Source organism: Condylostylus longicornis, unplaced genomic scaffold (assembly GCF_029603195.1).
Source record: "Condylostylus longicornis isolate FDR11 unplaced genomic scaffold, ASM2960319v2 ptg000081l, whole genome shotgun sequence".
Lineage (NCBI taxonomy): Eukaryota > Metazoa > Arthropoda > Insecta > Diptera > Dolichopodidae > Condylostylus > Condylostylus longicornis.
Window position 1 is genome coordinate 2,166,120 of NW_026578049.1, and position 15,876 is coordinate 2,181,995.

Here is a 15,876-nt window from a genome sequence, read left to right on the forward strand (position 1 = left end):
CGTATATTCTGTCGTAAATCAAACCTATATTGCGATATACGAAAGAAATCTGACAATATTTTTGTTCAATCAGAAATTTGCATCAGTGATTGTGGGAAAGAATTTAATTAATTACGAGATTTATTAAATTCGATCAAGTTTTTTTGTATTTTTTTCACAATTATTTTAGTATTTTATGGTGTTTTGGATGATTTGCTTACTTCAAACTCAAATTGACAATGCTTATAAATACTTTTAAGTTGAAATAAGTGCCATGTTCATACAAAAATTTTCAAAAATATAATTTAGGCAATTTTTTATTACAAAAAATATGCAATACAATTTTTCAATAATATTGAAATATAAATTAAATAACAATCTAAAAATTTTCATACTAATTCTAATCCTATAAATTAAAATTAAATGTGTTTTATTTTATTTTTTTTTCTGTGTTTTTGGACTAAAGGAATTCAACATCTTATTTTGTGTTTGTCTTCCCAAACATATATATCTATATATATATTTCTATGATTAATAAATTACCCTAAAAATGATCATGATGATGATTATGATGTGGTGGCAAATATGAATGATGTGGAGTCACTGCTGGTGGCAGAGGTGGTAATAATTCAGAAGTAGATGATATATGTGATGATACTGGATGTGATGCTGAATGTACTGGTACTTCATGCTCTTCTTCGTGTATAACTCTAACAACTTGTTCATGTCCATGACTAGTATGATGAGCTGGTAAGGATGATGATGTTTCTGATGATGTATGTTGATGAATAATTCTTATAACACGTTCTTCTGGTTGACCATCAACACCATGATGTGAAACTAAACCATGTCCTGATGAATCAATAGTAGGTGCTCCAGCATTTTCATGAATTATACGAACAACTTGTTGTTCTAAATTTGTTCTTCCATTAGCTATTGCTCCACCAGCAATACCAGCAATTGAATTATCAATTGGACCATGTCCGCCAGCATTTTCATGAATTAATCTAACAACAATTACTTCATTTGCATTAACACCGCCAATTAAACCGCCACGACCATGAGCTATTCCAGCACCTAATCCAGGACCGCCGGGACCACCAGGACCTATTCCACCAGCAACACCAATATTAGCACGACCAATTGCTCCTCCGTAACCACTTGAAACAGCTACACCACCGACACCACCGACACCACCGGCACCAATACCATTACCTTGGACTGGTACTACTGGAATCGGAGTTAATATTCTAACATGACGTATTTCATTGTTGCCATTGACACCAGGTCTTGGTCCACCAGGACCAACACCTGGACCAGCTACACCACCATTTAATCCCCTGTTACCGCCTCCACCAAATAAATTTAAAAATGTTGCATTTGTACCAGCAGTTAATAATACTAAACATAACAACACCTGTTTATTGATTGAATGATAAATACAATAATTGATTAAATTTTTGTTTTTTTTTTTGAATAGCTCAATTAAAATTCTTTTCAATTTCTGTTAGACTTTAAACTCACCTTCATTATTTAAAAAAAGCTTAATGTGGTAAGAAAATAAAAAATAATTTTTTTTTCTGGTTTTTGTTTTTGGAAAAAAAAAATCCAATTGAAGATGTTGACGTCCAAAAACGAATTGCGAGAAATTTTTTTTGTCTTGTCCCTTTTATACTGAAAGGGCTTTAATGCTCAACAAAATTTCTATTAATTTTTTTGAAATTTGAATACTCATCGATAATTCAATTCTTCTTACGTTATACATGTGATGCCTATTTCAAAGAGATCCATACATTATTGTACATATATCTATTATCAATTATGATGATATAACAAAATCTGAAATGAAAATGAAAATGAAAATTTTTTGACTATTTTTCTAAAAATGCAGTTTTTATTTTTCAAATCGTAAAAATGCATTTATATGGAAATTTGAGTGTTTTTTTTTCCTTTATAAAAAAGAAACCCAAAATAAAGAGAATGAAAATAAAAAAAAAAATTTGTACGCTCTTTTGTTGCTAGTTATGTGACAATGTCGTTTGATCTCAATTTTCAAAATGCATAATACACACACACATTGTTTTCTCCAGTATACAAATATGCAACATTTTTAAGTTAAAAATCTCTTCTATATCAGATTAGACGCATTGTCTTTGTCGGACACTCATAATCGTAATAAAAATTTTATATAATATAGAAAATATTTTTTTTTTATTGAAATTCGATAAAGTATTTTATTCAAAAATGTGTAAATATATGCATAATATATGTATGTATAAGGTGGAATGCGTTTACATGTGCATTTACATATATGCAATAAATTTCTATCCGAAAAGATTAATTTAAAAATCTAATAACAATTTAAATCCAATAAACGATTGCATGTATATTAGGAGATGGTGTTTCAGAGAAGGCATATTTTAACCACATAAAATTAGTTAGTTAAAATTTATGCTAGCAGTGATTGATAGCAGTATTTTTGAAAATTTATAATATCCAAGGCAGGAACGATGAAAAAAAAATTTGCTGGCATTTTTTTGCTTGCTACCACAACCAACAGTAAGGACAATAAAACTCCCATTTCGATTGAAATTCTAATAAATCGCACAATAGCTTACTACTAACATGATGACGGAATAGTACTGATTTTTCAAACACAGGTTAAAACTAGTTACTTGCTATCTAGTACTTCTAGCATGGCAAAGGTTAGAATTAGTTACTTTTCCATAAAACTGCCGATATAGTACTAAATTAAAACTATATTTGAAAAAACACTCAATTATTCCGATTTAGACATAGTTATACAATAAAGCACAATTTGTCTTAAATTTTTTTGTTCCTGCCTATATTGACACTTTAAATTAATTAATTTATTTACGTCAATTTTAGAAAAGAGCTAATATTTGAAGTAGCAACTCTATTTAAAAAATTTCATATTCAATGATAAATTTAGTTGTCAAAAATTGTTTCTTGTGTTTGATTTGACACAATATCTTTAAATTGGAAATTGCGTGTATAAATAGGAGACACCCAGTATTTGGAAAATTTCACCGAAATAATGCATTTTTTTACAAAGGCGAAATAAAAAGCCACATCTCGTTTTAGATTTTTCGTTTATAAATCATAACAGTTACACGCATATGCGATTTTGCAGCATAAAATCGAAATAATTGAATTAAATGAAAATAATATGAAAATGTGGAAAATTTTTGACAAAAAAGAAATGGTGTGTCAGACAACGCACATTTTAGCTACACTAAAAAATCTTTGATATCAATATGCTCAGAAGTTTATAAAAATTTATGCTCAGAAGTTGGATATAAAATAAAAATTTTAAACGTTGTCAAGTTCCTCAAAGAATTTGAGAAGTTGTGCGGCTATAATGAAATAAGAATCAAGTATTTATTGTCCTATTATCCTGCGGTACAAACATTATTTTTATATTAAATAATTCAAATTTTTTTTGTTTTTTAAATAAAAAAAAAAATATGTAAAACAACATTTTATGGGCAATAAAATTTGCGATGAATTATTAAAACAAATAAAAAATTATGTTTTTCATAAAACACAAAAAAAAATGTTATATAAGTGTGCAGCCCACAAAATTTTACCATGGCCCTGAATTCAAAATAATTATAATTTGACAAGGTTGATAAAATTTTTATTTCAGGAATGTTTCAGTCTTTGACATTACCGGCATCACAAAATTTTATATAAAAAATGCTGCGAAATTCCAAATGGCACAACTTTAGGTTGTTATTTGTCATAGTAAGAGTTCCTGCAATTTTTAATTAAAAAACTCAAAATATAATTTAAACTTTCGTATATGTCGTATTTCGTACTGAAAGACATAGTACAAAAAAGAAATATTTGAAACTTAATCATGAGAATCACTACAAAAGCAAAGCATTGTCAAGAATGAGAAATCATATGTTGCTACACAAGTTGTTTAGAAATACAGTAAAGTGATTAAGAATCGCCTGCAGTTTTTACTAATGGACTGAGTCAAACTCAAATTATAAATCAGAAATTAAATTCTGAGTAGCATCGAAGAAATATGATTGGAGATGGTTATAAAAACACCTAAGGTAAAAAGAAAAGGACACCCGCTGCCGTTTCTTAATTCTTTGGAAATAATACAGGAGTGCCGTGAAATGAAGAGCAAGGACCAGTTTTCAAAGCATTCCCGTCACAATATCCATGAGAAAAATGCACTCATTGATGCGATTTAGGTGATCCAAAAAGGAAGATGGTAATTTCACTGGAAAAATTTCCAAATTATTATTTTAATCTATTCCATTTTTTAATCTATTAAGCTATTTTTTTAATCTTTCGATGCTGTTTAATTTCTAGTTCTGTCCAATGTAAAAAAAACGTCCTCTAGTTTGTCGTAATTTATATTTGTGGTCTGAAACACAAAATGGTGTGGTATTTTATACATATGCATCCATACATGTATTACATGTTAATCTATAGTTGCAATTAAAATTGTCCTGTATTTTCTATAATTCGTATTTTTGGCAAAAGTCCAAATATTATGCACATTAATAATGTTAATAACCACATTAGAAAACTTCCAATTATGTATAGTGTCGTTTTATCTCCATATTATAAGTAAGGAGACATTTAGCATAATTGGCAGGCTACTGCAACTTGTTTAATAAATATCTAATATACAAACACATTTATTGCCAAAAATTTTATAACATACAGAGTTCAATTAAGTTAAGATGTAACCATTATAACATTTATTGTATAAAAATTAATTGATTATATTGGATTTCAAAAACAGCAAAAATATGAAAGTAAGAAAAAAAACAGCGGCACAGCGCGTTATAACCAAAAAAGAACCACTTAATATACAAATAAGCTGAAAAATTTATAAAAATTTTGTACTAAAAATAAAAATTAATCATTAATTGAAATTATAAAACGAGCATTTCATTATTATTTTCTATATTGTTATTTTCATTCATATTTAAAACATCAGAGGGAGAGCACGCATTGTGCGCTTTACTTCAATCACCACCTATAGTGTTTAAACAAAATCATGTTTTAGAGATTTGCTAAACGAGGTCATTATCAGTAAAAATATGAATTATTTGATTACAATGATATGCGATTATGCGGCGTACATTTATTGTAATATTACAAAATATTTTTTTTTTAGTAAACACGTGGAATCCATAATTATATTGGATGTTTTTTTTTGCTTTGCGTAGTACAATGAACTGTAACTAAAGATGCCTCAAAAAAAATTTTTATTATATTTTTCATTCATAATAAAAATTGTTTTATTGTTAATAAAATAATTTTGTAATTTCATGTACCTATACAGTAATCAAATTACTAAGGTCTTCAATAAAATTACAAATTTGAAGTTATTTAACAAAAGCGTATTGTAAAAACTAGAACTAAAAATCAATTGATTACATTACGTGAGATTTATGAATATTTGGGAAATATAAAGTGCATGAAACTTAGTGAAGTACCCAGGTTTTCATACAAATATTCAGAAACTCAATAGATTAAATATAATAAAAATATAAACATGGAACTTAGATCTCAAATAAAGGTTTCTAATTAAACGAAAACTGTTGGTACCTACTTTTGGAAAGCGCCTTGAAGAAGTGCCCCTAAGACAGTGGTATTTGCAATAGTTGTTTTACTCATACATATTTATGATATGTTCCTTTTACAGAACTAGGACACTTTAAATCACATCCTAGTAGTTGAGATTTCACTTGCTTTACTCATGTAAAATTAATGCATAAAACCTCTGCCAATTTGATGTAAGTGTGTGATATACGAGTATTGTTGTGTTAAATGGTTTCAATAAATAATCATTTAACACAACAATTATGAAAACATCTATTAATTTTAATAACCATCAGTAAGTTATCAATTTTTTTTTTTTGGATAGAATCAATAATAATCATTAACATTGTCATAAATTTACTTACTGATTTGTCATCTCTCTAACAAAATACCAAACACTCAACAGCTAATTTGTAGTCTTCTCTACATGCAAAACGTAACATCTATATTTGTGTATAATATAAGCATGACAAGTTATATACATGCTGCTTTTAATATTGTTCCAATAATTGTCATAAAAAAAATTAAATAATGTAAAGATTTAATAAAAAACAACACAAAATTTTAAAAGTATTAGGTAATAGGGAAAATGTAAATTTCGTTTATAACAACAATAGAAATAAATATCTAATGTGATCAACACATAACCAACCACAAGGTGTATTGTTTGGCTCCATTCATAAACTCCTATATTTTATGCAATGCGGTCAGTTAAAATGTTTAGAACAAGTACTTCAAGTTGTGACATTGACATTTATTTATGGTTTATGCATTCGATTTAAGAGCAAAAATAAGATGCTTCAAGCAAACAACACTATTTTTAGGTTCTCCTGTGACAGGTAACAGGTTACAGATGACAGGTGACAGATAATAGGTGGCAGATGACAGGTGACGGATGGTAGATGACAAGTGACAGAAGACAGGTGACAGGTGACACGTAACAGGTGACAGGTTACAGGTGACAGGTGACAGGTTATAGGTTACAAGTGACAGGTGATAGATGGCAGATGACAGTTGACAGCAGACAGGTGACAGGTGACAGGTGAAAGTGACAGGTGATAGGTGTCAGGTGACAGATGACTGGTGACAGGTTAAAGATTACAAGTGACAGTTTACAGGTGACAGGTATCAGGTGATAGATGACAAGTGACAGATGGCAGATTACAGGTTTCAGAATACAGGTAACAGGCGACAGGCTACAGCTTACAGGTGACAGGTCACAGGTTAGAGGTGACAGGTGACAGAATACGGGTGACAGGTGACAGTTGACAGGTGACAGGCGACAGGTGACAGGTATCAGGTTACAGATGACAGGTGGCAGATGACAGGTGACAGATTACAAGTGACAGGTTACAAGTGGCAGGTGATAGGTGACAGTTGACAGGAGATGACAGGTGACAGCTGACAGATGACAGGTTGCAGCTTACAGGTGACAACTGACAGGTGACAGATAGCAGATTACAGGTTTCAGAATACAGGTAAGAGGTTACAGCTTACAGGTGACAGGTTACAGGTTAGAGGTGACAGGTGACAGTTGACAGGTGACAGGCGACAGGTGACAGATGACAGGTGACAGGTAACAGATAACAGGTGACAGGTTACATGTTACAGGTGAAAGGTGACAGGTGACAGGTGACACTCTTCTAGGTTAGCTTATTAATTAAATTAATAGTGGAGACGTGAAGTTACGCACATATACTCCAGTAGATTGCCCTCATATGTATAACAGAATTCAAGTACAATATTGCGTTTCAATTACTGAGTACTTCTAACTATTCTTTAGTATTGAATTTGAGTGCTATATACTTTTAAATAGAACGGAAGTAATTTCCTTTAAATATTACTTTATTTGTCAAAAAAATGTCAACAAGAAATTGGAAGAAATTGGAGTTTATTTGTTGAGAAATTTTAAATTAAAAATACTGTCAATATCAATATTCTGCAACTCTTTCTTTATGTTTAAAATTCTCACCACCGTATTTAAAATTCTTCTTATTATTGAGCATTGTTTCACCTTAATATTGACAGGAGTCTATCACACTCTATCTATTTGTTTACTATTTCACTCTTAAATACTTTAAATTTTATTATCAAAGCGTTTTACAAACGCATAATTATTTGACCAAAATATTTTTCTTTTCTTATTTTATTTTCAACATTTTTATTATTTTGTTACATCTTTAAAAAGACAAGAGAAAAAACCTCATCGAACTTTTGTCTTTATGAATATTAATGAACCATATCATAGCGTCTGAATAAACGAGATTCTATTTGACCCCAACCAACTCTTTTAAAGTAATAAAATTATAAACAAAAAAATGAAAAAAATAGCTACAAATTGATGAGATTCAAAAAGATGAATGAATGAATGAATTAAGGAATTTTATTTTTCTCACCGCACTTTTACTTTCATTATAATAATCAAATTATTAAACAAAGCGACAAAATAAGCGGCAACGTAAAGGTGTAGAAAAAAAAAAAAAGAAGAAAAAATAATAAAAGATCGTCAATTTTGAAGGCCTCTCAAATTTTGTATTGTTGTTGTTTTGTAAGTAATTTGAACGAAAAAATAAGAAAAAATGGGAAATAATAATCAACATAAAAAAGTACAGTAGTTACTGTCAACTCTATGGTGCATTAAGCTTTGTCTTACTATATTAAATTCCAAATCTCAAGAGATCGAAGTAGTCGAAACTGATAATTGAATAAAAAATTAAAATTGTCGAAACTGAAGATGCTTATTATTTCGAATTTTATGAAAATGAATTACAGGAAATTCGAATTTTAGCCGACTAATGTGAAATTTATGGAAAATTTCGATTATGCTGAGGAAATTTATGATTTGTGATTATTATTCCATTAAAAAATTTTTTAACATCATTATTTGTATTTGAAAAATTCGTCGAAACAACAAATAGTCATCAATTTAGTGAGCTCAACCACATCCAAAAAGAAAAATTCCATAGCACAATTTATAGAAAATAAAAAAAAAGAAAATGTGTTTATGCTTACTGAAGCTACTATTGACGCTAAACAACGTTGAAATTACAGATTTTCTTTGATACTATAGAATTGTACAACCCAAAATAAGGCGAAAAAATGAAATACATCAACGTGCCTACTATAGAAAGGGCTAAAACCCAAGATTTTTCGATATTGAAACAAAACCTGCTACTCTTACGATATAATACACTAAGATATATGTTTTACAAACCGGATGTGACAATCATTAAGCAAATAACAATTTAAGATCCAAAAATATATTTTGTTAAAAAATTATATTTCAAATGGAATATAAAGTTTATAATACGTCATCTTATTTGTAAACATAATGTCTACATGAATAATAACATAATATACCAACATCTTTAAAAGAAAACATGAATTATAATAGGAAATGACGTAAGGAAAAAGTAAATGGAGTTTTTTTTTCTTTTCAACAAAATCCCATACATTAGAACAGAGGGAAAATTATCTAATAATTTGATTAAGATCATAATTGTAAGGTACAAAAATAAACAATCATACAATTTCTGCAAATTATAAAATTTATAATTTCACACATATACATACATATACATACGAGTAAATACATAAAAACACAAATTCACCTGAAATATAAAAATAACCAGCATTTTTATACTCAAATTTATCAATAATTACAAAATCGAATTCAAAAATCGATATGAATGAAAAAAAAATCGATTGTATGAAGAATCTTACTTAATAAAATAAAAAATTAACGACAAAGTGCAGGTGATAAATTTTTAATAAATTTGTTGTATCTATAGAAGAAGAAAAGAAAACAAAAACTCCAATTTTATAATTGAAATTTTGCCAATAATTAAATGTGTCTGGACCAATAACGTAAGAATAAATTTATTTTGATTAATTTCAGTTTTTCACCAAAAAAATGCTACAAAATTTGATGTAATTTAATTTCCAAAATTTGATAAGGTCTAACTTAAATCTATTTTAACCGGAAGCAACTCAAAAATTAAAGAAAACAAAATTAAAAGTAACTAAGAATTTTCCTAAAATAATATTAAACAAAAGTAATCCTTAATAGAAGAATCTTTAATCTTAGAGAATTCGGATGGATCGAAACGAAACTACTAAAAGCCAAATTAACATTTTTCTATAGGCATTTTAGCTAAAAGCTTACAAACATCCTTGAAATTGTAAAGAAGTTTTGAAAATGCGTTTTCATAATTTTCTGCAAGATTTTTGCTAAACTAGACTATACACATTGTGTTCGGTCGGAGACTATACACATGTACTGATTACATCAGACTTTTTTTTTGAAATTTCGTGACATTTTTTTCTAAATTTTAATTTAGTCTTAAATAATCTTCTAAATTAAAATTTTCTATTCTTAAATAATCTAAAGAAAACTCATTCAAAAATTGCATATTAAAATCACAAATCATAAGTAAAAAGGCATGAAAAAACTCGCAACAAGCTCTTATAGACAAAAATTTTAAATTTGGAAAATACAATTGCTCTACGGTTGTAAAAAACATTTAAGATTAACTATTGTAGTGAAAATCCCGTTTTCTTAAACTCAAAATTAATCTTTGAACAACAAAAAATAAAAAACATAAAATAATTATTCAATTGTAGATATTATCAAAAAATCATTCCCCTAAAAATATGCAATAATAGAAACTTAAAATAATTTCATTGTTTTAATTAATTTTCATACAAATTAAAATTTAATTAATTAAAAATAAAAACAAATGAAATTAAATTAAAAAATTTTAATTAAAAAAATAAGAATTCAAAATTATTTTTTTTATTTTGACTTTATTTTTTTGTATTTTAATTTTAATAATAAAAATATTTTTTTTTTACAATCTAAAATTATTTTCTTATATAAATTATTCACAATATTTATTTTTATTATCATTATTATTATTATATAAGTATATATATATATATATATATTATAAAACATAATATTTTTTTTTGTTTGAATAGTTTAAATTACAAAAAAAAAAAATAATAAATTATAATTATAATAATAAAAAACAATATTTCTTTTACATTTAAATTAAAAACAAAAAAAAAAATAAACTTTCTCGTTTTCCTTTAAAAATATTTTTGATAATAAAAATTTTATTTGTTCATCTTTTCCAATACAACAATAAAATTTATAAAAAAAAAAAAAAATAATAATAAAGAAATTAAAATTAATACGAAAAAAAAATTAACGATGCTAATTTAAGAAAAAATTCATTTATAATTATTGCTGTATCCTATTGCTGTCAGTACTTATTTTATTGCAAAATTTCTGCATTTTAAATTTAATTGTTCAAATCCATAAAACATTGAACTCAAATTTGTTTTCTTTAAAAATTTTTGAATATTACTTTTAAAACTTGTTAATTCTAGCATTTAATACCAATTTAATTTCAATATTAATAAGTATTAATTGTATAAAATTAATTATTTATTAATTCATACTTAATTTAAATAAAATTAATAGTTGTAATGAATTCGGTGGCATATAACTCAAAATTTCCGAACATATTAAATAAAATATTTTAATGAATTAAAAATATAATCTCGCCATTTTGAAAAATTATTTATTTTGATAAACCAATTGCATGAATTTTAACAATCTATTGCTTCCAGTAATGGCAAATGATAATAAGGTAGTTGATAACTGATAAAAAGAACATATTTTGTTTAGGTTTTATAACATTTTCATATTTGATTTTAAATTGATGATAGATTTTAATAAATATAAAATGAATTGAATTAAAATTTGGGATTTTAACAAAAGAACAATTAATAAATTACTTCAAATTATTATTAAATTTAATAAAATGTTCAATTATTTTTGAGAGTTAAAGTATGTGTCGGCGTTTCTATTACAAAAAATCAATAATTTAATTTAAATTTTTTCAAAATTTATACATTTACTAAAATATTCATTGCAAAATATGTATGTAATAATTCAAAAAATTTTTCAAATCTCAAAATATTTTAATTTTTAAAAATTAATGAATTTGAATTTTTTGAATTTTGAAATTAATGAAATTAAATAACAAATATAAAATGGAACACAAAATTTTTAAATATAATCATTGTAACATACATTGTGATATAACATTATGATATACATATCTATAGTGATATACAGAAGATACTTTTTGTAATTACAAAACATACTACTTATTTTTAAGGGGCGCTACTCTGCATCAAGTTTCTTAATTTAAAATAGCGCCACTCGAAAAGTAGTATTTCTATTTTGTAATTACAAAAATTGTCTTTTGTATATCACTGTATACTATATACATAATAATATAATGCAAGTATATTATTAATTTTTATTTAAAATAAATAATATTTTTGTTATACAGCAATAAGTAAACGAATTTTATTTTAATTATAAATTTTTACGAAAACAAATAATGAGAAAATATTTATTTAGTCATTATATTTAAATTTTTCAAATGAAATACATAAAATTAAATTTAAAATAAATAAATAAATTTAATAAATAAATTAAAATCAAAATTTAAAAAAAAATATTTTTTATAATGTCTTCATTTTTACATTTTTGAAGAACAAAACAACCTAAAACACTATCAGCCGCGAATTTTTTTTTTTCTTCATTTTGTTTTTTTCATCATAAAATATTTCTCTTACATTTACAAAAAAAAAAATCATAAATTTCTCTTAAAATTTCACTTATTTACTTAAAATATACAAGTTTTCTTTTAATTTTTTTTTTTATATAATTCAAATAAATATTTTTTTTTTATAATATTTATTTTATATACAGTATAAATTTTATTGTCACTCTATATTTTGTGTTTTATATTTTGTGTTTTAATAAGGATTAAAATAATTTTAATATAATTTGATTTGTATTTAAAATTTTTAATTTATATAACAGTATGTATAACAGTATAAATTATATAATTTTATATATTGTATATAATTTAATGAATACTGACTAAAATTTATAACAATTAATCATTTTCAATTTATTTTTCAATTATTTTAATCTTCTAAATTAGTTTATTATATAAATTTTTGTTAATTTTAAAATTAATATATAAAATAATTGAATAAAAATATTTAAGAATTTTTAATTTTTGTTATAAATTTTTTCTTTGGTTGTTTATTTATTTTGTTTTTTTTTATATATATATATAAAATATATTGTAGAATTTAATCCAATGTTGCATTTGGATTTGTATAAGAGAATCCTTGAAATTGTGCTTGATCCATTGAATGTAAAATCTCTTTATCAATTGGTGTTAAACGTACTCTTTCGCGTGTAAATGTTTTATCAAAATATTTTGTATCCAATGGATGTTTCTAAAAATATTTAATTTAATTTTAAAATTTAAATAAAATAAAATTTTTATTTATATTAAATATAATAAATTGTAATGTCAAAATACTTACAACTTGCGGTTTAAATGGTGGTTCAATTTGACGTTTCTCTAATAATTCCCAATCAATTGGAGCAAAAAATGGATGGACTAATATATCACCTTGTGGACTATATTGAGATCCTATTCTTTTTGTTGAATCTTTTTCTAATAACTGATATAATTTATAAAAATAAAAAATTATTTAAATTTCAATAAAAAAACAAAAAAAAATTAAATATAATATTAATTACCGCTTTTAATAAATTGGTCGCTTCTTGTGATAAACACATCGGATACATTGGAATTTCATTACAAATTGACCAAAATAAATATTCTTCATCACAACCGCTAAATGGTGATTGACCAATTAACATTTCATATAATAATACACCAAATGACCACCAATCTACATTTTGATTATAATTATCACCCTTTTGAAAGAACAAAAAACAAAATTTAATATTAATTAAAATTAAAAACATTTCTGGAAAAGGCTTATTTAATAATTTCTTATAATTTTATAACTATATAGAATAAATAAAAAAAAATATTGTATTGCGATCAATTGTCAAATTATCGATCTTGATTTCTAACAATTGCGAACACTAATTTGCAATCAAAAATAATCAAAATTTCTCGCATAATTTTCTAAATTTCTCTTTACTCAAAATTTCAATATTTTTTGATTAATTCTTTTTTTTTACCTTAATTATTTCAGGTGCCATATAATCGGGTGTTCCACAAAAACTATCAGCTGTTTTATCTAAATATATTTGCAATTTGCACATTCCAAAATCAGCAATACGTACATGTCCTTCAAAATCGAGTAGAACATTATCCAGTTTCAAATCTCTAAAATAATTAAAATTACAAATAAATTTTAATTAAAGATTTGTTTTTTTTTTTTAATTAATATTATAATTAATTATTTTTAAAATCAAAATTTATGTAGATTTAAATTATATTTTTACAATTAATTTAAATAAAATGCCTCTATCCCACACCATCCCCAATATTTAAATTATTTAATTAATTAAACAATTAAATTTTTAAATGGTAAATAAATTTTTATTTTTGACATTTACATTGAATAAAACATAACTATTAGAACGACATCTATGTATACAGATCAGTAGCATAAAAGCACTTGAAAAAATAGCAAAAATTTTTTGATATTTTTTTTTTGTGTATTTTATGAAAATTTCAATTTATGTAGGTGTTTCATATTGTCTATATTTTGTTTATCTTAAACAACGCAGTAAAACAGCAACACGAGTAATGGATTTTTGCCAAAAAAAAAATTAATAAAATATAAATTTCAATAGATTTTGCTATATAATAAGATTTTAAATGGAAATTTTATATTTTAAGTATCAAAAATTAATTGAATAATAAAAATATTAAAAATTAAAATAAATTAATATTCAAAATTCTATATTATTAATAGTTGTTAATAAAAAATGCGAGCATATATTTGACAAAAAATATTTAAAATGCTTAATTACTTTTCATAAACAGCAAAATTTCAAAATTAAAATATTGCATTCACTTAATATTGGTAACTATATTTTAGAAGAGATTTAACTGCAAGAAATGAAAAAGGAAAGTAGAGCAATGCTATATCTGCTACAGAGCATCTCTACATCTGCTACAAAGTATAGAAGTTTACACAATTGCAAGTTTTTGTTAACATTACAAGTTTAAATAACAGAAAACAATATTTATTTTTATTAAATTTTGAATTTTTAGGTTGCGACTACTAATAGTCCTTTGTTAAGCCATTACAGCACCCACTTATGTTTAATAAGATAAGATATTCTAGGAATCTGCTGGACGCCAATCAAAAGGTATAATTTTAAAATAAAAAATGTGGTACATAACATTTTGCCAAAATTTGAAGTTTCTGAATAAGTCATAACGACATAATTTGTCATATAATGATAATGTGTCAAACCTAATCAAACTATGTTCGAAAACGCAAACGGTGTTTTTTTGATTTATATTTCAGTCTAACTTCAAAAGATTTCTAAAATAATCAAAATTAAATGCAAATATATTATACTTAAATGAATTATGTAGATAATGTATGAAATTCGTTATCGAACAATTAACGGGGGGCTTAAGAAACGATTTAGTCATTCATACATTATTAACATATCCGGCATAGTATTCAAAAAAAAAAAAATAATCAACTCACCTATAAACAATTCCTTTTTTATGTAAAAATTTCAAACCCGAAACAATTTCAGCTGCATAAAATCTAGCTCTTGGTTCTGAAAATCTACCATTCTGTTGTATGTGAAACATTAAATCACCACCATTTAAATATTCCATTACAAAGAATAAATGACTCTAAAATTATAAAGAGAAATAATTATTTATTAATAATTAATATTTTTTTCTATTTATAAAAGAAAATGCAATTTGTTACTAGAAAAATATTAATAAAAATCACAGGGAAAAGACAATTTAAAGAAATTTTAGCTCTTATTTTTATCCCAACAGTTCGATATTTTGCCAAAATTACAGCTGAATTTTAAACTATGAAAATTATTGTTCAATTTGAATTTGAAAAATTATTTGAAGTATAAAAAAATTTTTTTTTCTCTGTGTTTTTTATTTTATTAAAATGTAAAATATTGCAAATTTTCTTATTATATTTTGCTGTTTGTATTACTGAATGAACATTTTTGAATTAATTAAGTTACATTAACAAGGTTGATTTATTTCTGTCATATTTTTGAATGCCGTTATTCACCTTTAGCCAATTTTTTGTTTTTTGCATTTCAATAAATGAATAATGTGTGTTTTTTTGTATGTATATGTAGGCAAAGGTTTAGACCTTAAACTAAATTTTTATTGAGGGTATCAATGCAGAAATCTAGTAGAAATCTTATGCGTTATT

The 15,876-nt window shown here is 25.0% G+C and overlaps 2 protein-coding genes across 3 annotated transcripts in view; both read right to left on the bottom strand.

Annotated features, from left to right (window-relative positions):
• Positions 1-523: 523 nt before the first annotated feature.
• LOC129613300 (uncharacterized PE-PGRS family protein PE_PGRS54-like) lies at positions 524-1,509 on the bottom strand. The gene is made up of 2 exons (XM_055527300.1): positions 1,504-1,509; positions 524-1,396 (listed from the first exon to the last, which is right to left on the bottom strand). Exons 1-2 carry the CDS (start codon positions 1,507-1,509, stop codon positions 524-526), a joined length of 879 nt encoding a protein of 292 aa, XP_055383275.1.
• Positions 1,510-12,719: 11,210 nt separating this feature from the next.
• LOC129613133 (putative protein kinase C delta type homolog) overlaps positions 12,720-15,876 on the bottom strand; it is a 55,421-nt gene continuing 52,264 nt past the window's right edge. For both annotated transcript variants that reach the window (XM_055527082.1, XM_055527081.1), the window contains 5 exons: positions 15,169-15,323; positions 13,676-13,823; positions 13,223-13,402; positions 13,003-13,143; positions 12,720-12,912 (listed from right to left, as the gene is read on the bottom strand). In XM_055527082.1, coding sequence (XP_055383057.1) covers positions 12,763-12,912; positions 13,003-13,143; positions 13,223-13,402; positions 13,676-13,823; positions 15,169-15,323 — 774 coding nt within the window. In that variant the 3' untranslated portion in view covers positions 12,720-12,762. The remainder of the gene's footprint in view (positions 12,913-13,002; positions 13,144-13,222; positions 13,403-13,675; positions 13,824-15,168; positions 15,324-15,876) is intronic.